The following is a 21998-nucleotide window of genomic DNA, read 5'->3' on the forward strand; positions in this document are numbered from 1 at the left end:
CGTGCTTTCTCTTTTGTTCATTTTTTTAAAAAAAATAAGGTATAATGTATGCCTTTAAAAAAAATCAGAACAATTGCATCCCAGGGCCTCGGGTTGGAGCCCCGCTGTGAGCCTGTAAAGGTCAGGGGCCCGGCCGCGCTGGGAAGCCACAGCACGGGGCAGAAAGGGCCAAAGGCTTTTCCTTAGCCTTCTGCCCCTCGGCGTGTGACGCCCAGGGCCGGGGGAGATTCCGCGCCCGCTTGCCCGCAGTCCCGGCACGGGCCGAGTGGGGCGCGCCGGGCGTCGGTCCTGCAAGCCCGGCCCCGGCGTCTGGACTCTACGCCGAGGCACGTGGGCAGCGACGCGGGGCCTCCCCGCGGGGTCCCCGACCCCCGACGCGGCGCAAGGCCCCCAGCGGGCGGGCGGGCGGGCGCGCCTTCCCGGAGCGCGGGGCGCGGACCGAAGTTGGGCGAGTGCACGGAGCGGCAGCGGGCCGGGGGCGGCAGGTGCCGCGGGCGGACTCGCCAGCCAGCGCTGCGGCCCCGCGCCCCCGTTCCTGCCCCGGCCCGCTGCCCGAGCCCTGGGACTTCCGGGGCCCGGCGGCGTTTCGGGAGCTCCTCCAAGAGCAGCCTCCGGGCGGGGAGCGCGCGGCGCGGTGGCCGGGCGGGGGGTGGCCGGGTTCCCGCAGGGGCGGCGGGCGGGGTGGGGTGAGGCGGGCCGGCCCCCTCCCCTCCCGCCCGCCCTCCCTTCCTCCCGTCCTGCAGCCAATTAGACAGCCCCCTCGGCGGGAGGCGTGGGGGCGCTCCATAAAGCGGCGCGGAGCTGTCACCCCGCGAGTAGGCTGCGCACCGCCCAGGCCGGAGCAGGCGCCGAAGACTCGGGCGCTTCGGACCCGGGAGCGTGGAGGAGCCATGGCCACCACCAACGGGGCCGTGGAGAACGGGCAGCCGGACAGGAAGTCAACCGCCCTGCCGCGCCCCGTCCGCAACCTGGAGGTCAAGTTCACCAAGGTGAGACGGGCCCGCGTCCCACCCGACGGCCGCCTGGCTCCGCGCTGGCTGCCCGGCCACGTGGCGGGGACCAGTGGTCGCAGGCCGGGAGCCCCGCTGCTCCGCTCCGAGAGTGCGGGGAGCTGGGGCGGCGCGCCCTCAGCTGAGTTCGCATGGCGCTCCTGTGACTCGAGCCTCTCCGCTCAGCGGGTCCTCCTGAGCAGCCTTCAGCACTGGCATCCCGGGCGGGCGTCCACCGCGCACCCCAAAAGGGACTCCAAGATCCGCACCCCCAGACGGGCTCTCGGGCGCGAAAACCGGGCGAGGGAGGCTCTGCGGCGGCCGCGCGGTGCCAGGCTGAAGCCCGGTGCGGCCCCGACGTGCCCCTGCAGGGCCCGCTTTGAAGGCGAGCGGTGGTGCGCCGTGACTTGGGCGCGGTGGTCTTCCCGCAGACCCTGCGGCGTAGTTTCCGGGGCTGAGGGGGTCGGGCTTCGAGAAGGTCAGAGGGTGCCTGAAAACACCAAGAGCCGACCTGAGAGGTCAGGCTGGCCTCGGAAGTGTCCCGGAAACGTCAGCAGGAGCAAGCGGAGAGAGAGTCGGGCACCTCCTGTGCTTAGCTCTTACCAGCTTACCTAGTAGAACGAGGGCTAGTAGGAAGGTGCTCACTGATGAGACTGTCCCGGAGCCCAGAGACCTTGGTCTTGCAGATCATGGTGTCAGATCTGGGCCTGGGAAACCGCGGGTGGCAGGGCCCCCCATCGCGCCGCGGAGTCCCGAGGCTCGCTGTCCTTTTTGCGCTGTGGGCTAGGAGGCTGGAGCACTGGCAAAGCGGTGAGAACACCTGCCTAGGGCAGAAAGGAAGATGGCGAGGCCTGGAGCCCGGGCTGAGCAGGGCTGGGAGATCCGTTGCCAGCGGGGAGCGTGTCCCCTCCGGTGGGAAGACACCCCGAGGCTGTTTGGAGGGCCGTTGGGCTGGCGCTGGGGGCACCTCAGGGGTGCAGGGCCAAGAGCCACGGTTGGCTCCACTTTCCCCAAGTTTGTCTCCTTTATTTTTGCATCTTATCCATTGCCCCCAACTCCAGCTGACACAGCACTTAGAAAATTCCTCCATCAGTTTTACTTTCACAAGTAGCAATTATGTCTCAAATAGTTTTTAATCAAGCAGAGAAAGTTGTAGGCCACTATGTGTGGCCTTCAGATTTTGATCTCTTGGCACTTATTGTCGGCTGGACCTCTGATCACATGACATTAAAATTAACTGTTTCCAGAGGGCTCTGTAATCAACAGAGACACTTCGATGGACATTATTTTTAATGTAGTTTCCTAAGTAGTCTCAGCTTCAGAGTGCAAATTCCAACTCATATTCTGGGAACAGTGAAAATAGTACCTAAATTTTTTTAGCCCCTAACACTCGTGGTGGTCACCTGTTGTTGTTGGTAGTAGCATTTTGTTTTATTTTTATTTTATTGGATTTTAAAAAACAGTATAGAAACCGGAAATTACATATATTATTTTCCTATTCCTTTTTACCTTTTTTTAGTGCTATCAGAGCAATGGAGCCACATATGGAAAGTTACCTTTTTGTGTGCAGTTCTTTCTGTCCCTTCACAAGTGTAAATGCAGCCCTTAGGTAGAGAGGTGCATTGTAGCACATTCACAGAGTGACCGGTGTTTGTTGTCCTGCTGGGTGCCCCCTCTTCTTAGTGGAACAGAATCGGGTTGTGACTAAGGCTGAGGGAAGGGCATGAGGTGGAGGGGGCTGGAGAGCCAGGATCCTTAGTGGCTCCTAGGCAATGATGACTGCGGCAGCCTGACAGTAGGCTGCTGTACCCTCCTTTCCTCTGGAGGGCAAAACCTCTGCCTCTCTTGTCCTTGCTCCATGCCCACCTCCACAGAGGCCTCCTCCTAGCAGTTGTGGGGTTGGGGCAGCCTGTGTGGTTGTGACTGAGGGTGGGGAGCCCAGGCAAGCAATGCTTAGGGAGCCCCTGGCTGCAGAGGCAGCCCACAGGGCTGAGGAAAGAAGCGGGAGAAACAGAACTACTGTATCGAGGCCCCCGAGGCCTCCGAGGCCCCCTGACTGTGGAGTGTGTGAGCAGTAACGGTCTGTTATTTTTCAAACCTGACTCATGGTGCTTCTTGTTAATGGAGGACAAGCTGGAAATGGTGGGTCTGAGCCCCAGCCTTGGGGGACCATTTCCCAGGGTAAGTCCAGTCTCCAGAAGGACGAAGTTCCTTTGTTCTCATGTTTTAACACTGGGCTCTGCTCTGTGATTTTGGTGAGGGGGGTCCCCCCCAAAACCCCCACATAGGTCTCAGAGGGTAGCAGCCCCTTTCACTTCATAGGGCCCCTTCCTTTCCTTCCAGTAGCAGAAATTCTTTTTTAAGATTTTCTGGCTCATTAAAACACTGGTTTTTATGATCTCTTTTATGAAAAATAAAATTCACTCAAATTTCCTTTTCTGAAAATATATTCCTTTTGAGTATAGCTGAGGTCCAATGGAAGTTTCTATAAGTGGCGTCAGCAGAACTCACTTGTGTAACCACCACCTTAGCCTCTTCTGGGGCACCCATATCTTGACAATAGCTGTGGTTTTCCAGCTCAGTCTGGATAGTATACCACTCCATTCCTTCAAAATGTGAATCCCGTCCACTCAATGTAACATAATTTTATTCCTCTATAAGTTTTGTTTCATACCAATTCACAAGTCAAGGGGAACAGTTTTTTTCTAGACCCATTTTCCTGTTTTGGGGTTCAAAACAATACAACCAGCATAATTGGTAGGCCACACTTACCCCTTCCTCATTTGTGTTTTTGTTTTCTTTTATTGGAGAGAAAAAGCAACAGTAGAAACCACTTACAAAATTACTTACTAATGTAGTATAAAGAAAAAATTTTTGCTAAATTAGAAACATTGTGATGGGAAAATATGAGTAGAGTTGAGCAGTCTGAATTTTTTTTAAGTTGCTGGTTAGAAAGGACTATGGATCAATGTCATGAACGACCAAATAATTTTTTTTTTTTGGAGGAGCATGCTTGGAGATGAAGTATAACAGACATCTGATCATTGCAATCTGTTTTTATCCCCTTATTTATATTCTCTTCTACCACCTTCTCATTTTCCCTCCTCCTTGGAATTGATACCAGGAAGGTCCTAGAATCAGCAGTTTTCACTGACAGTCTCTATTATCTAACCCACGAAATTTCATCTTCCGACAAATGGGCCTCTCTTCCTGGCTGCACTTTCCTCCCCACGCTAACTTAACTCCTCTTCTCTACTTATTAATTTCTCACTGTTACCAAGTGACTGCTTGCTGGATGGCAAAAGTGAACTCTTGGATTTGGTTTCAGCTGGAAGAATAAACCTGTAATTGTAGCCTGGCCTTTTCCGCGCGCTTCCCTGGGGGCCTGGCCTCACGTTGAAGGCGCTGAGCTTCCAGAAGTCAGATGGGCACATCTCACGGTCGAGGGTCGCTCTCAGCTCTGGACCCCACACAGGGAGGCAGGGGCCCTCTGCCCACCTGCCCAGCCAGAGCTGGCCTTCTGTGCATTGTCCCCACCGCACTCAAATTTCCCTGCTTTCCAGGGAGAGTTATCAAAACAGTGCACCAGCGGCTTCCCAGAGCGGGCTTCCTTCCCTGCGAGCTTAGGATTTTTTACAGGACAGCCCAGGACAGAGAACATAGTCAGATTGCACACTGGATGAGTTGGCTCCCCTCTCATCCATCCTCACTGGGGAGTCAAGTATTCCAAATGAATGAAATTCATAGTCATTGAAATTAATCCTTGTAGTGATGCAATTCTCTCTTTAAATGACTCAAAGATATGCATAGAGAGATAGAGATAGAATAAATGCGTATAGAGATGTGCATATAAACATATGCATATAGATATAGAGATGGAATCTGATGAGCTAGTTCTGTACTTAGAAATTATTGATGGCATTTTACTTGATGGAAATGCTTCTAAAGCATATCAGTCATGTTTGTGACTGGGGTCTCTCTGATGCCACGATGGGCTCTGATGACAAAGTTGTCCCAAGCTGGTACAGCAGGAGATTGCCTGTCCTCTCACTGGGTAGCCAGGACCTCCATTCTGTCAAAACATGTTTTATGTATTATCTGTCACCTCTGTTCCTAGTTCTTTCCCAAAAGCTGTCTCTTTTAATGCTTTTTTAAGGCAGTTAGAACTTAGGGTAAACTAAGAGTAAATAGTACACACATTTCAGTGCATGGACTTGTGGATTCTTTTTAGTTTGCTCATGATGTCTTTTTCTTTTTAATGTCTCTAGTCTCGGCTGTGTTCTAGATAACTGAGTCTCTGAACTAAGTGATTTTTGTGAGTTAATTCTTTGGTTCTGGATATAAGCCGTTATTTGCTACATATGTTAATATAACCAACATTTCCTAACACGGATATTTATCTTTGTATTCCAATACTGGCTTTTATTAAGCCCAACATGAAAATAGACATTTTAAAGAGAATGGGGGAGGGGGGCTGATGTGCATTAATGAGGGCTAAAGGGTTATAGTAAGATTCTTGTATAATGCCAGTTCCTTGGTGATCTAGCTGGGGGTTGCAGCAGGAAGGAGGGAGAAGGTAGTGCTCACTGCTGACATACTCTTCAGGGACAGGTGGATTGCTTGGCACCATATATATATATATATGCATATGTAATCTTCCCCCGAACTTGCTGAGTGTGTAAAATTTAACTTATACCGTTTATGTAACTATCTAACCCTGCTATTTCTCTGTGAATCCATCTTCTTGTTTAAAAAAAAAGAGAGAGAACATTTTAGAAAAAAATTCTAAATTAGTTTTATTGTGACAAAAATGTAGTTCTCTGAAAATGTATTAAAAGTCAGGAGACTTGGATTCTAATTCTGAGTGTGCTCCCGGTTGGGCATGTGGCTCCATCCCCCTTCCAGGTCCTACCTATAAAAAAGGCAGACAGGTAGGTTGGAGGGATGGAAGGAAAAGACGTTACCTAAGGTCCTCAGTATGTTGGAATTATATGATTTTGATTTAAGCCTAATGCATTACAACTTCCTTTCCTGGTTAGATATTCATCAACAATGAATGGAACGAATCCAAGAGTGGAAAAAAGTTTGCCACATATAACCCTTCAACTCTAGAGAAAATATGTGAAGTGGAAGAAGGAGATAAGGTGGGTGACCCCCCTCCAGTAATTCAATTACAGATCACTAGAGGAAAAGGAAATGCTTCAGCTGAGTTATACGGCAGAACTGGCCCACACTGAGGTTGGACCTAAGCGAGCTGCTTCTCAGACACTTGGCCCAGAATGGGATCAATTAGGGACGATGTGCTGCAGAGTCACTCTCCTTTGATAGATGTTTCTCCATCTATGAGGATGACCTCAGCTATCCTTATCACGTGGCTAAAGGAAAGGTTTTTATCAACTGTTTGATACTGGTAGCATTAAATAATCTTTCCAGAAAGTATTTCCGGCTGGTGTGTTTCACCAAATGCGGCATTCTGGCAGGAGACACTTTAAAAAAAAAAAAAGACTTGAAGGAAAACGACTTGCTAAGTCATGCAGAGGTAATAATGTCATGCAACTGCCAGATTTCTTTTCTACCAGAAGCTTAAATTATCTTGTAAAGCTATAGTCTATAACCCTATTTGATAGTGCAGGGTATATTTTATAAGCTATATTATATGTATACATTATATATTATATATATATAAAGCTAAGGGACTCCTGGATGTGTCCTTGATACATTTCGAACCATAGAGTATCTTTTGAATATGTATCATTGGGGGAAAGGTTGAAGGTACAGCTTTTGTAAGGAGCGAAGGGAAACGTAACCCTCTCCTCAACCACTAGAGTACTCATCTGATGTTCTTAAGTGTGTAGGTAATGTTGAATGTGAACAGGGTGAATGACACATGTGTAAAATAGGCTTGAATTTGATCCTACTAGTGATGGTTTTGTGATAGGTATGCAATGCACAGTGTTTCCACCTATACATACTCTCCCATGTGCAGCGCCCCATGCTAAGCTCTGTTTACAAAGATACTAGCACTGAGGAGCTCGTGTGAAGATGCGAGGGTGTAGGGGTGGAGCATGATGCTGAGCAGGACTCCCAGGTGCAGTATACAGGTATCAGGGAGGAGAGTAAGATCCCTGCCCCCAGCTCTGGCTTGTCCCATGGTCTGAGTGACTGTTCCAAGCACCAGAAGACAGAGGCTGGCCTGTTCCTGCAGCTGGAGAGGTCCTGGCCTCCACCCCAGAGCCTGGGACAAGGAATTCAAAGTCCTAATATCTCCCTTGCCAAAGCTTCTGCTCACCTCCAAACCCACTTTGGAGACACAGAATCTTGATGGAGTGTCCCTCTTGACTGGTGCCAGGTGTCCACTGCTGGCTGTACCTCCCTAAGGAAGAGAGGTTCAGAGGGTCCTGGGGGGTGAGCCCCTGCCCATCAGCAACCAGAGCCTCAAACCCCATTTTCCTGAACATAAGAATGGGTGTCAGGGAATTCCCTGGCTGTCCAGTGGTCAGGACTACGCGCTTCCACTGCAGGGGGCACGGGTTTGATTCCTGGTTGGGGAACTAAGATCCTGCATGCCTCGTGGCACGGCCAAAAAAATAACAATAAATAAAAATTAGAAAAGAATGGGTGTCATTACTCTAAACAGCTATCATTCTTTCCCAGTAAAGAAGAAGTTTTGATTGTAATTCTTCTATCAGTGCATAAATGATCCAGTTCTTTTTCTATAAAATCATCACAGTTCTGCTCCCAGGGGGTAGGTGAGGTGAGGCTAAAGGGAGAAAAAGTCCCTGATCCTCCCCATCCAGGGACTTTTTCAATGTGGTCAGTTCTGAGATCCAGAGGAGGACTCGTACCCCCGTTCTTGCTATTGGACTGCAGTCCTCAGCTGGAGTAAAATGCCAAGACAGACATTTCCCACCTAACTGGTGAGCTGTTGGAGTGTGTTTGTATCCAAACTGAGGTAGCAAGTAGATGATATTTTCCTACTTTGGTCACCAAGAAAAATAATAAAGGTCAGTGGTTTTATGACTATTTTAAAAGCTTTGTATAATCAGAAGGAAAGTTAATCCTTGGCCATTGTAGAAAACTTGAAAGACTTAAGATATAAAGAAGAAAAAAACCACTTGAAAGCCCCCAGCCATTAAAGTGATTGGAAACCTTGCTGTTGCTCTGAGCTGCCTGCTGCCCCTCCTTCCTCTGCAGCGGGAGGAGACTCTGCTGTTCTCCGACAGCTGAGCCCTCAGCGAAAGGTGACACACTCTCTCTATTGTTTCGGCCGTGCAGCTCGACGTAGACAAGGCCGTGGAGGCTGCACAAGCCGCCTTCCAGAGGGGCTCGCCGTGGCGCCGGCTGGATGCCCTGAGCCGCGGCCGGCTGCTGCACCAACTGGCGGATCTCGTGGAGAGGGACCGCGCCGTCCTGGCCGTGAGTACATGCACACAGGGGAGGCGTGGGGCCAGCCGGCCTCCCCGAGGGCCCACCCCCCTCAGAGTGTGGGAGAAAGGACCTAGGGTGCTGTTTTGTGTGGCGGTGGGACTGCTTGGTCCTTTGAGGTGTGGCTTTCCGGCCATAGGCAGGCGTCTATGCTACTGGACACATACTTTTTGTTTTGAAGTCGGACTTTTGTCCCCTGCAGCTCATCTTCTTGGCCTGGAGGAAGTTCAGCTCCATTAGTGGTTCCCAGACTTGAGACGTTCACAGACAGCTAGGCTGGGCTGGGCTGTATCCTGGTCCCACCTGCACAGTTATGAACTTAACTTGTTTTCTTACATGAACTCCCTTTTAAAGTGAAATTTAACCTCATCCTAAGTGACAGTATCCATTAAATTACAGGTTTAATGTGCTGGTGTATTTTTTCTAATACTTATTAAAATAAATGCTACCACTTAACATAGAAAAAGTGTCCCCATATAGCTTAAAAATCACCCCTATTTCACCCCTGAAATGGGCAGTGGTGAGTGTGTGTGGAGTGATGGTGAGGGCAGGATAACCTAGTTATAGGAAACCTCAGAGTATGAAAGACCTAGGTTCAAACCCCAGCTCTGCCACTTACTAGCTGTGTGACTTTGGACAAGTTGCTTAACCTCCCTGAGCATATGTTTCTTCATGGACAGTATCACGAATAATGATATCTGAGTGTTGTGAGAACGATCCATTTAAAATCCTTAGCAGTCCCTGTCATGCAGTAAGCACTAAATAGATGATAGCTATTATTAATAATGCTATCTGAAGACTCAGGTTCTAACCTCAGCTACGTGTTCTCCTGGCCAGCAAATTTCTAGCACCTTAGTTCCTCAGCTGCAAGATGGGGATCTTTATTCATCCCACTGCATGAGGTTGGCCTGCTCTCATGAGATGGGCTATGAAGACATTTAGGAGTTGTAAGTACAGAATTTAACGAGATCCTCAGACCTTCTTTTGGTCTTGCAGTGGGTGTTTGATCAGAGGAAATCTTGGGGCCCCCTTGTGCCTTGAGGTCCTTTGCAGCCTGCACACGCAGCCCTCATATGGCTCAGACTCCTGTGTAAAATTTGCCCCAGACCTGGAGGCCCAGTTGGTAGGAGAGGAAATCTCCTTTTTGGTCTCTGATTTGGAAAAATGGTTCTTTCCTTTCTTGATCTGATGCCAGGAATGAGTAGTCAAGTGGACACCTGCGTGGAGGTCAGTGCCAGCTAGGACTCTGAAATTGCTCTTGACCCTGAGTGTGTGTCTTGGGGTGGAGGGTGAAGAAACTCTACATTTCGGGTGCTCCTTTGGGGTGCGTTGCCCTGAGGGTGCATCCACACAGAGAGAACTACACCTTCCTTCCGCCCTCCCCAGCTGGCCATCCCGAACCCGGGTGAGAAGAGCTCCCTCCCAGGGTCAGTGTCTCTCTCCGCAGAGCCTCTGGTTTCTTCCTGCAATGAAAGCCAGTCTCAACTCTCAAGCTGCCAAACTGACTTCTTCAAAAACATTTCTGTTTTCACCCAGCATGAGCTCATCGGTCTGCAATGTCCGTGAGGACTAATAGCAGGCGGGAGAGGATGTGCCTGGGCACCCTCCCCACCCTGTCCTCAAGTGTCAGTATCATCTTGGGGAGCAGTGGCTGCAAGGCCACCTTTACCTTCAGTCCTCCTGGCTGTCCTGGCAAGACTGGTGTTAAAGCACACAGAGCAAGTCCCCTCTGCCATCTGACCTCGCTGCCCGCAAGAAATAAGATCCAGTTCTTCGCCACATTGTGAAAGGGACAAGAGAATGACTGGCAAATACAGTTTTGAAAACCCAGACCACATCACGGGAAAGCATGTCCTTGATGGGGTTTTCCTGCATTCTCCCGCACAAAGTGCCGCTTTCCGTCATGTTCTCTTGCCAGCTTGGTGGCTTTGACAGAGCTGGGCAATTACTTTGTGTTCAGTGTTTGGAGACCATGTGGCAGATCCAGCAGCCCCAGCTCTCTCTCTCCCTCACTAAGCACCTGGACCCAGACTCTGGCACTCATCTTGGTAGCCTCGAAATAGGGGCTGTCCCTGTTTGCTCTCTCCTCAAGCAGAGCCCCACTTCTGAGCCCCTCATTTAAGCCTTGGCGCTGGGGCGTCTGAGGCATGTCCCACAGCACTTTTCCTTCATTCTTTAGTATCTGAGGGTTACCATGTGTTAATTTTTCAAAAGGCATATTTTTCTCCTAAAATGTTAAAAGAAATAAACTTAGAAGCAGCTGTGGTTCCCACATGGTCCAGACACAATAATTGTGTAAAAGTCCCAATGAGTAGCTAACACTTGATCTCTCAGATTCAGGCCTGTGTACTCGCCTGCGAATCTTTTTTGATTTTTATTTTTTTAAAGAACTTCCTTTCTAAACCTGTTGTGACCCAGTTTTGCTTGGACAGATTCCATAACACCAACCTGGCAAATTCCTGTTGTCATTCCAGTAAGCAAACGTGACTAAGTTAATAATAAAAAACAGTCAATGCTTGTTGAATGCTCCTCATGTACCAGGCTTATTGTGGGCACTTGACCTGTAGTATTTATTATCCTATTTGGAGAACGCTGAGGCCCAGAGAGTTTAGGTAACCTATCCTAGTTTATCCAACCAGAGAGAGTAAGCCAGGGCTGGATGTGGGCAGTGGCTCCAGGCCTCGCACGTCCCCACAAAGCTCTGTCCCAGTCTCCTGCCTTTCTCTCCCATCCCAGAAAAGGGCCAAGAGTAAACTCCCCATTCCACTGACAGACGTGTGGATGCTGTATGGAGCAGCTGGGCCCTGGAGAATTTTGGCATTATTTGCAATTGTTGGGTTTCCCCGGGAAAATGCAAGTTCCAACTTGGAATGTAAATCAATAGGAGCCAAAGGTACAGTGTACTGGCTGTCATGTTGGCCTGACTTGCTCCCTGAGCAGCATCTACCAGGGGTGAGACACACCCCAGACCCAGACCAGCCCTGTCATCTCTAGCAACACACAGCCCTGTCTCCTCGCTGTCCCCAGCTGAGGATTGTGGAGCACCTGTCTGGCCCTAAAAGGGAAAATGATGACAATAGTCAGAGCTGTTATTATCATCATTTGAACAGTGGATGTGGCTGTTACTATGGGTAGACAGTGCTGTTAGTGCTTTATGTATAGGACTCCTCTAACCTGCACACTAGTCCTATGAGGTAGGTGCCATTACTGTTATTGTTGTTGTTTTGCAGATGAGGAAACTGAGGTAAGGAGAGATTCAGGGACTTGCCAAGGCCACTTAGCTAGGAAAGTGGTTGCCTCCTGTTCAGAGAATTCTTGGTTCATTCCTGAAGCAAAGATAGAGTAGCCCAGCCATTCATGCGGCCATCCTACATCCTTTCCAGATGCAATGTCCAGGGGCAGTGGCCTAAAAAGCAGTCACTGCCCTTACTGAAAGTCAGATGCCCCAAATTCAGTGCCAGCCATGCCGCCTACCCTCTGGATAACACAGATGAGTTCCTGGGCTCTGTTAGCCCCTGTGTCTGCACCTTGAAGTGGGAGCAGAGCCATCCGTCTCGGAAATGAGGCATATGCGAGTGCACACGGAGGGGCCTCTCTTCCTTTGTAAATCATTCTCTCAGCCCAGTGACTCTAAAATGAGAATCCTGCCCTGGGCTATGTGTCAGGGTGGCCACTTCCTGCAGCCATGGATGACGGGAGGTTTCAGTGCTGGGCTCAACTGGGGCCGCTTGTCTGAGGGACAAAGGGGTTCTCTTCAGCCTGGCTGGAAACAGAAAAGAATCCCTGCCATTGAGTGACTGTGCGCTCGCCTGAGGAGTCGCCCCTCACCACCAAAGGCCAGTCTGCTCCCTTCCCACCACGCAGCGCATCCGGCTGGCAGCCCAGTGCGGGAGGAGCTCGGAGTGCGTCTTTGTGCTGGTGGCACGACCCCTCTGGGCCCTGTCACTCTTTCCACAGCTGTGCTGGTCAGCAGGGCCAAGAAGAAGGAACCTGCGTCCCCCTTTCTCTTTTGTTAGAGGAGCTGGTCCCTCCCCAGCCACCCCCTCAAGTCCTTGAACCTCCTGAGAGCTCCCCGGAGCGCACAAACCCATGTGTCCAGGTCCCACTGCTGGGGCAACAGCACTCCAGACAGATGACAGAAGACCAACGCTGAGGTGTATTCCTTCCCAGCAAGGCTCCAAACCAGCCTTGTACCCACTGTCCTTCGTGGGGAACCGTGCCTGTGCTCTGGCCAACCCTCCAGGCTGAGGTGTTTTGTAAGAAAAGCAGTCCTTGACAGCCTGGGACAGGTCTTATTTTAAATGAGGCATCTTGCTTTCTGATGAGTCCCATGGCTGTGAGGTACTGAGAACAACGTTCTAGGACTCTGCTCTGTCTCCCTGCCCTGTCTTTAACAACCTGACAGTTAAAAGGAAAACTGTGTCTTAAAAATATGTTGTCTTACTATTGCAGACCCTGGAAACGATGGACACAGGGAAGCCATTCCTTCACGCCTTTTTCATCGACCTGGAGGGCTGTATCAAAACCCTTCGATACTTTGCAGGGTGGGCAGACAAAATACAGGGCAGGACCATCCCCACAGGTGAGCCAACTCAGGACTCTCAGCCTCGTCCGGGGTCTCTTAGGGGTTCTGTCTTCTCACTCCTCTAGCTAGCCTCTTCAGAGCAGCCCCGGGTCTTTTCCCCAGAGCATCCTTCCCACACCCAAAAAGGAAATGGCACTATGTCAGTCCCTCCTCTAAGGAATTTTACTTTTGAAATTGAGTTAAAAATCGCTTCATTGTGGAACAAATAAGACTTAGAGCTGACACTTGGTGGGCTTCTGGGTTTCTTTCTTGTCTTTTTACTCCTTAAGATCCTTAACCTAGTTTCATGTGAGCACGTTCTTCTCTGTTTAATCTCTTTTCCAGATGACAACGTTGTGTGTTTCACCAGGCACGAGCCCATAGGTGTGTGTGGGGCCATCACTCCTGTAAGTATGGCAACTTCTCTAGATAGATCTGTATAGATCCCACCCCATTCCCCTGTGGCCTTTGGAACCAATTTCTAGTGGGTTTTGATTCGATTGCACTCGTATTAATTGAGCATTTGCTCTGTGGCATGGAGCTTGGTGCTTGAGGGTCATCAAGATGGATCAGACCCCATGCCTGCTCTCAAGGGGCTGATTCCAGGAGTGCAACAGAAGACACATGGATTCAAACCAAAGGGGTCAGGGATGGCCAGCTCCTCTCGGGCAGTGGTCTCTCAGCTGGGCCTTGAGGATAAGAAAGAGTTGTTCAACAGGAAAAAGGGGTTTCTGAGCAGTAGGAATGGCCTGAGTGAGGGTGTGGAAGTGTCTGGACTACTTGGAGGGCAGTAGCAAGATAGCTGGTGAGATCAGAGCTTAGGTGGGGACAAACTGAGGAAGAGGAGGAGCAGCCAGCAGGTGGTGCTGGCTCCGCATCCAGTATGCCTTGCTTCCCAGGGCCCAGGACTTTATTCACTGGGCCGTGGAGAGTCTGGCAGGTGCTGGGGATGCTATGATGCTGCCATCTATTGGAGGAAACACCAGGCCACTGCACCAGCTTGGGAGGCAGGCGGCAGTGTGAAGAGGGTTGGAGGAGGGCTCTGCAGGGGCCAGGCAGACGTGTCCTTCAGCAACCAGTTTTGAGAGCCGGGAAATGGTCAGGCCAAATGTGCTCTTGCCCATCAAGTTGGGAGGGATCACCTAAAGATGGGTGTAGATTGAGAAAAGAAGAGGGCCTGGGGCCAATCCCACAGACCACCAGGGAATCCCATGGAGAAGTCTGAGCAGCCAGGGTCAGGGGCCTCCCAGGGACGTAATACATTTCCAGAAAGAGACTGTAGTCAATGGGGTCATCTCCTACGTAGGAATTCAAAAAGACAGAAACACAGCTGTTAGATGTGCTCCCAAGAGAGGCATCGGGGGAGTTGGGGCTAATGGAAAGGGAGCTGGGCACGTGGGGATGGCCCTTCCAAAAGCTGCAGTGAGAGAGAAGGGAGCTGCTACAAGAGGCAGAGGCCAGGAGAAGGTGCAGATTTGCTTGTAGGTGAGGAGAACTGGCATTTATATGCTAAGGAGTGGGGATCCAGAAGAAGAGAGGACCCCGATCACTACTGGGGGAACCCTAAGACAATACCTGCTGTCATTAGCCAACCACACAGGCCCCTGGGAAATGGGATGTTATCTTTGTTGTCTAGTGGTAGGAATTCCAGACAGAGCTGGGGGAAGAAATCCAGCTAGCCATTGGTCAGCCCTGCAGGGGGGACATCATTGGAGTAAAAGGAGCCAAATGGACTGTTTGGGGGGTCGGAGGTGAGGCACGGCTAGAATCAAGCTAACTGCGCTCTTGGAGATGCTCGGTTTCATCTCGTCTCATTAAAGATGATACTTAGGCAGCAGTGTAGTGGAGGAAACAAGCCTGGCCGTGAATCCTGGCCTTCGTCTGAGGCACAGTTCCTCTGTGCCTCAGTTCCCTCTTCTGTCAACAGGAGCGGTAATATGACTGCCCCACGCAGGTGTGTGGGGATCAAATGAGTTCAGATTTTGGAACCGCACTTGGCAGACAGTGGACGCTCAGTGGGCGAGAGTGCTTGTCAGGCCTGATGTCACAGCAATTTCGATATCCCTGCCTCTGGGGTGAAAGGATGACAAGAAAGCATTTCCCAAGGTGTATTTCACCAAACACCCATTCGGTGGGGGTTAGTATGTGTTCTGTAAGGAGAGAAAGAGATCCTGTGGCATTTGCGTTTAGGAGAGGCAGGGCTTGTTTCTATGGGACTTTTCGGAGATGTTAACATGCTGATGGCATTGTAAACCTCCAAGAGGAGAAGGTAGTACACCTATAGCAGAATCCTCTTTGCAATGACCACCTATTAGCGTCTCCCAGAATGCAGTTTAGGAGGCGCCAGGCAGGAATGCAGTTCTGATCATCGCATACTCCTACGTTACCTCCTATACCCCAAATCTAAACCATGCAAAGCAAGTGCTCCATGGAGGCATCGCAGGGCCTCCAGGACAGCGTAGTAGTGGATCTGGGCCCCCCAACCACTCTGTGTTCTGCTGCAGTGGAACTTCCCTCTGCTGATGCTGGTGTGGAAGCTGGCACCCGCTCTCTGCTGTGGGAACACTGTGGTCGTGAAGCCAGCGGAGCAGACTCCCCTCACCGCCCTCTATCTCGGCTCTTTGATCAAAGAGGTAAGACATCCAAAGAGAAAATATTCTGTGTCCTCAATTACATTCCCACTCCCAGGAACCAGGCCACCGTCACAAGATAAGTCTGCCCCATGGAGCTGTGCTGTGCGTGCCAGTGCCAGCCGGCTTCCGGCCGAGTGGGAAGGGAATGCCTCCTGGGTTTCACTTGGCAGCTGCTCGTTCCCTCTCCTGCTTGCGGTCGCTGAGCTAGAAGAGACTCCGTTCCTCCCACTGATCCTAATGAGAATACTTTACTCTTATTATGAGTTCAAACCCATGGTTTATGACCAAATATTTTGTCTAGAGAATTTACAGGAGGGTCACTTGGGAGGCAGGTTCTTCGGGCCCTGCACGTGTGGTGTACGAAATGGTCCGTTCTTCTCGTGAGTGGATGATCTCGCCACTCCCCCTGGAGGGGCTACTGCTGAGCCCCGAGCCTCCTCACCAATGCTCTGCTCTCGGGTGACCGTCCTCTCCGTGGCAACCACCGCGTAGGGAAATGAACAGCCCAAAGGGACACCTCCTTCCAGACACACCTGGCAATGTGTTTCAGTCATTTTGTCCCCAACTCGTATGTTGCAAAGAGTTTTAAAAAGAAACAGGAAGAAAAGAGGGATAGGAAGTAAGATCCATCCATTCCACTTCTCAGCTGGGCTAATACGACCGGAAAGCAAGACCTTTATTACTTAGATGTAAGGCTGCAGAGCCAATAATTGACCAATTTCCCACTTTCCTTTGACCCGTGATGTAGGACCTGATGACATCGTAGTAATGAGACTTACAGATTCTAAAGTCACAACTGTTTAAAAAAGTGTTTAGGAAAACTAAAGACTCAAGCACGATGTTGTAAAATCTTGCCTTACTAAAATAATGTGTTTTAATGAAGACATTGGCATCCCCCAGGGGTTCAGCATGCCCCAGTGGTTCAGTATCCCCCACCAGTTCATTTTTGGTGCTCTTGGTTAATAAAGAGGACCCAGCATATGAGGAGCACCAAGCATGAATGTGAAAGAAAAGTCGCTCCCTACCTTCAGGATGTGCTGGCTCTCGGCGTGACCCAGGTTCAACAGCAGGGATTCTGAGGGAGTGAGACCATATTGCCATTTGGAACATTAATGGGGCAGATTTTAAAAATGAAAGCTGAAGCACAGGAAGGATATTTTGCAGGTACCTCCGAGTTGGGGACTATGACCAAGGTGTCCCTTCTCCCCGCAACACACAGACAGACACACATACACAGACACACAGAGACAGACCCATATAGACACAAACATAAACACACACAGAGACAGACCCATGCAGACACACACACACAGAATGGTGCTCTGCTATGAAACAGCCACTGCCGTTTCGCTCAGAAGCCCTTTAGGGTAGACAGGGCCGCCCAGAAGGAGGGTGTGTGCCTCGCCCTGGCCCCACCCGCACACTGGCTGACTGGGTCTGGTCCTGGGGTGGCGATAGGAACCAGGCCCAAGCTTCCAGGTGAGGGTGCTGCTCTGCTCAGGGACCTCACCCAACCTCCTGTTCTGAACACATCTCATTTCCTCCCAGGTGGGATTCCCTCAGGGCGTGGTGAACATCGTGCCAGGATTTGGGCCCACAGTGGGAGCAGCAATTTCTTCTCACCCTCAGATCAACAAGATAGCCTTCACTGGGTCCACAGAGGTAACCCTCCTCGCTGACTATGGGGGACAATGGCTGTCACTGAGAATTCTCCCTTTAGAGGCTAAACTATGATGACCCCATTTTAGTACATATTTGTACTAAAAAAATAGTACACTTTTTAACAATCAGTTAAAAAAAAAGTTACTTGTCCAGTTTCCAAACTAAATAAATATCTAATTTATTTACTCAGAAGCCTCAGAAGAAAATATTAATAGATAAGATAAAATAAAAATTGAAATATCCATAGGATAAACAGCATAATCAAGGTTAAAAAATAAGCCTAAGGTGATTGGCAATATTGTAGTACTCATCGTACATTTGAAAGTGTAAACTTTTGTTTCAGAAATTCCATTTTGAAGCAACTACTTAGCAACTACTATTCTCATGATCATTCAAGGACATACTTTCCAGTATATTGTATCCATCCTATATGATGTTTTACAGCCATTACAATAAGGAAAGCTGTCCATGACCTATTGCTGAAGCACAAAAAAAAAGTAAACTGTAGGAAAGTATATACTATATATACATGTATATACCCTTAGTAAAAGGGTGTGTGTAGAGAAATAGAAATTGCCTGGAAGGACTCCCAAAAGATTCTTACTGTGGCCTCCTCTGGGGCAGGTCCTCGGGCATTAACAGAGTGAGGGGAGATAAAAACTTTCCCCTTTAATTTACACACATCTATATGTGGGAATTATTTCTAATGAGAAAGTACTTCTTCTGTACTTAAAAAAATAAATGGATAAAATTTCCCAGGCAATAAGTGCTCCCATCTCCCTCCTAGTTTAGTCCAGCCGGGGGCCCAAGACCCACTCCTATGGCTGCTGGACAATAGCTGGAAGACAGGGGACTGAGGGGGATGGAGGGGCAGAGAGGGTCCTGCCCCCCCGACAGCTCCTATGTCTTCCCAGTCTTCTCACCCAACAGCAGAAGCGTCCCTGCCCCTGCCCCTGCCCCTGCCCAGCTTCCCTCTCTAGGTGACTAGAGCTACCCATGGGTCCAGCCGGGTGGGGCTCTCACCTGGCAGCCAGCCTCCTGCACAAGAAGGTGGCTTCTGTGACCCCAGGGATTGCTCAACTGACAGGCCTCTCCCTAAGAGGGGTGCTTCCCACCGAGGGCCCCAGCTGTGCCTCAGCCGCACAAGAGATCACCGGCCCACAGCAGGCTGGTTTGCTTCAGGTACTCTCCCTGGGGACAGTCCTTATCACCTGGATCAGGCCATCACCCAGGAGCTGGCCAAGGGACTTCCCTGGCGGTCCAGCGGTTAAGACTTCACCTTCCACTGCAGGGGGGGCGGGTTTGATCCCTGGTCGGGGAGCTAAGATCCCACATGCCTCGCAGCCAAAAATCCAAAACATAAAACAGAAGCAATATTGTAACAAATTCAATAAAGACTTTAAAAATGGTCCACATCAAAAAAAAAAAAAATCTTTAAAAAACAATGCACTCTCACCTTAGTTTTGAGGAAATAACCTCAGCCCTGAAAGAGTCTAGCTCTGCCTCCTGCTGGCTATCCAGCGCTAGGCCCCGTGTGCACACTGGTCTCTGAGAGTCTTCCAACTCAGAAGTTGGTGGCACCCGGCCCAAGACAAGTCACTACTGTGTGCTGGGCCAAGCCCACCTCTAGCGGTGCAGGGGATGGTAGGTACACGCGGGAGGTTGGACATTGCAGTTTGGTGAGTGGTCCTTCCGTTACTTCATAGCGAAGCAATTCTCTCCTTACCCCCTGGGGGCCCTCAGTCTTAGGGTGTGTTTCCCATCCTAAAGGTTAACTCCCCTATTTCCCTAATTCTCAGAGGTTCCCTCAGATTATACCAAAGGACCACACAGACCCACCTCCCCTTGGTCCCTTGAGCTGGACCAGCCTGCTGCCGGGAGGGACAGGCACCAGGACAGGTGATAGCCAGCTCCACCACTAGCCAGCTGTGTGGCCGTGGGCAAGTCACTGGGCCTTCGAAGGCTCCCCGTCCACCCCAGTATGTGGAGCAACTCAGATCCGGGATTCCAGCCGTGTCAAGGTCTGATCCGAGAGGAAATGCTGGGAGAGGCCCGGGGAGTGAGGGGACAGCATCAAGGCCCAGGGTGCCTGGGTAGGGAGGCCGCGGCCCAGGCCATGCCACACTCATGCCTCCAAGCTTGTCCAGAATGTGTGGGCCACATCCAGCTGTGTCCGAGGCTTAATGTGGTATGGTTTTTATCCTGAAGGTTGGAAAGCTGGTTAAAGAAGCCGCCTCCCATAGCAACCTGAAGAGGGTGACACTGGAGCTTGGTGGGAAAAACCCCTGCATCGTGTGTGCTGATGCCGACCGTGAGTCTCTCCCCTTCCGGGCATTGCTGGGGCTTTACAGGACCCGTAAATCTCTCCCCACTTCCTTGCCCAAATCAGAACCAATTGAGAAAGACAAGCACACACACAATGGGGATGTTTCTCCATCTCGGGTTATCCCTCCATAAATAATAGGCAGATGGAGATCCAAATGCCAGCTTTACTGCTGGTAGAAAGCTGCGTTGGAGGAGGACATGTTTCATGTGGTAGCCAGAGAGGCCACCTGTTTCTGCCCTTCATGAGTTTGCCTTCCCTGTCCTTGCAGAGCTGGGGCCATGACAAGCGGGCTGGGGTTCTTCTCCAGAGCCCCCTGTGTCGGGGGAGAGGGGGAAGGCCAAGAGGAGGAGGAGCAGGGCATGTGCTCCCCCCACAAGCACTCATCATTCTACCCTCCAAGTCGGTACTTCCTATGATGCTTTCAGGCTCTCGAAGACTTGAGATGGTTCTTCCTTCTTTGTCTCAGATCTGACAAAACAGAGGCCAGTGGCAGGTGACCCTTAAAGATATCCTGCTGGCCTGGGTGCTGTCTCTCCCTTCACTACCTCTTCCCTGGGAAAGCCACCCTGCCCAGCAGCTTGGGGGCAGTTTGTGTCTCATGACATAATATTAAAATAGACACTCTTCTTGGTTGTCATGTCCAGAAGAGGGAAGAAAGGGCCACATCAGACATTCATCGACCTGCTGACATGGTCCGCTGCCAGATTTTTTGTGTGACTTCCCAAGTACACTAAAACACCTTTGCCTTAAAGAACAGCCTCCCCCACCTGCCCACTGGTGCCAGGAATTCCTTTCATGGAGTACAAAGCCTTCCACTCCACACTCAGATAAGTTTGGAATTGCAAATATCCCTGAGAAAAATGACCCTAGCACAATTTCTCGCCAAGGTGTAAATAACTGGTTTCAGTTCTACTCCTTGAAGCTGGCTTTCAATGGGAGAGAGGACTGCGTGAGGAAACAAGCCCCAAGGAAAGAAAAGGGAGGCTGGGTGTGAAGGTGGACTGCTCATTTTTTGCCTGGTTTGGTGCTCCCTAATGGAAGCATCATCAGTGTTGCTAGTGGTCTCTGGAGCCACATGGAACAGTTCTGGGTATTGCCCCACTGTGACCCACATTTGGAGTTCCAAAGAGCTGGACTCCTGTTTTGCATTCTTGTGCCTCCATATCTGGGTGCTCCTTCTGCACCTCAGCTCACCCTCTTTCCCTCCCAATGAGGAAAACTACAGCTAAAACACAGGACTCCTGTCTGAGGGTTGGTTTGATAAGGGTCCTGTGAGCAAGTGAGGTCATGGGCAAGTGAGGTGAGGATGTGACAAGTCTCTGTGCTCATTAGTGCAGTAAAGACACTAAGTCCTGCAGTCAGGGGACCTATTTAACCCCAAACTCCATGGATCGAAAAATCCCCTTTCCCATCCTCTCTGTTTGGGAAGTGCTGAGCAAAATTAATTTCTGAAACGTAGCCATCCCAGGGCCTGTTTTCTCATGTGGGCAATTAGAGTTGCAGCTGTCGCCAGTCCGGCCTTAACAACTTAATCACTTCCTCTTCCCTCACCGCCCCCTCTCTCCAGTGGACTTGGCAGTGGAGTGCGCCCATCAGGGAGTGTTCTTCAACCAAGGCCAGTGCTGCACGGCCGCCTCCAGGGTGTTCGTGGAGGAGCAGGTCTATGACGAGTTTGTCAGGCGGAGCGTGGAGTTCGCCAAGAAACGGTCCATTGGAGACCCCTTCGACGTCAGGACCGAACAGGGGCCCCAGGTAACCTACTGACGTGTCAGATCTTGAGGTGCACGTCTGGGGGCTGAACCAGGCAGGCCTCTGGCCCTGGCCCTGTACAGCTCTGGTGCTCTGTGACTCCAGGGGACTCCCTTACCCACTTGCCCAGCCACTTGAGGCTTTTGTTCAGACGCTGATCAACAGTTCAATCCCATCAGGTCTTGGTAGTGTTATGAAATGGGGGTGGACACACAGAGCTCTGCTCTTTGCAGCAGATAATGCTGAGCTCCAGACCTTGGTAGAAGGGAGGCATTCCCGGTTCATAAGTCCATGTGACTGCACCCTCCAGCCAAAGGACCAACCCTTCTCTGAGCCACCAGGGTCCCCAGGAGAGAGCCTCAGGCAGAGGCTGTCTTGCCTGGCTGGCCTCTCTGCAGAAGCGAGTTGTAACCCTGGCTGAAAGGCAGCAGAGTACAGGTGGAGGCAGCTGCTGGACCCAGAGGCCTCAGCCTGGAGGCCCTTGAGCCCATGTGCATTACAGGACAAAGTGACCATCAGAAACCAAAGAATCCCACTGGAAAGGGCTCAGAGGATGGGGATACATCTCCAGGCAGTAGGAACACGTCTCTGGAGACCTGGTTTTTGAAGCTGACGACAGGATGAAAATGATCATAACCACGAGGTTTAAT

The 21998-nt window shown here is 50.6% G+C and overlaps 1 protein-coding gene across 1 annotated transcript in view; it reads left to right on the top strand.

The window, feature by feature from the left end:
• The first annotated feature begins 327 nt into the window (after positions 1 to 327).
• Positions 328 to 21998, top strand: part of ALDH1A3 (aldehyde dehydrogenase 1 family member A3) — a 34079-nt gene continuing 12408 nt past the window's right edge. The window contains exons 1-9 of the mRNA XM_036844777.1: positions 328 to 989; positions 6029 to 6133; positions 8265 to 8405; positions 12867 to 12996; positions 13324 to 13385; positions 15483 to 15611; positions 17160 to 17273; positions 19482 to 19584; positions 21167 to 21351. Coding sequence (XP_036700672.1) covers positions 891 to 989; positions 6029 to 6133; positions 8265 to 8405; positions 12867 to 12996; positions 13324 to 13385; positions 15483 to 15611; positions 17160 to 17273; positions 19482 to 19584; positions 21167 to 21351 — 1068 coding nt within the window. The 5' untranslated portion in view covers positions 328 to 890. The remainder of the gene's footprint in view (positions 990 to 6028; positions 6134 to 8264; positions 8406 to 12866; positions 12997 to 13323; positions 13386 to 15482; positions 15612 to 17159; positions 17274 to 19481; positions 19585 to 21166; positions 21352 to 21998) is intronic.

Source organism: Balaenoptera musculus, chromosome 2 (assembly GCF_009873245.2).
Source record: "Balaenoptera musculus isolate JJ_BM4_2016_0621 chromosome 2, mBalMus1.pri.v3, whole genome shotgun sequence".
NCBI classification, from domain to species: Eukaryota; Metazoa; Chordata; class Mammalia; order Artiodactyla; family Balaenopteridae; genus Balaenoptera; species Balaenoptera musculus.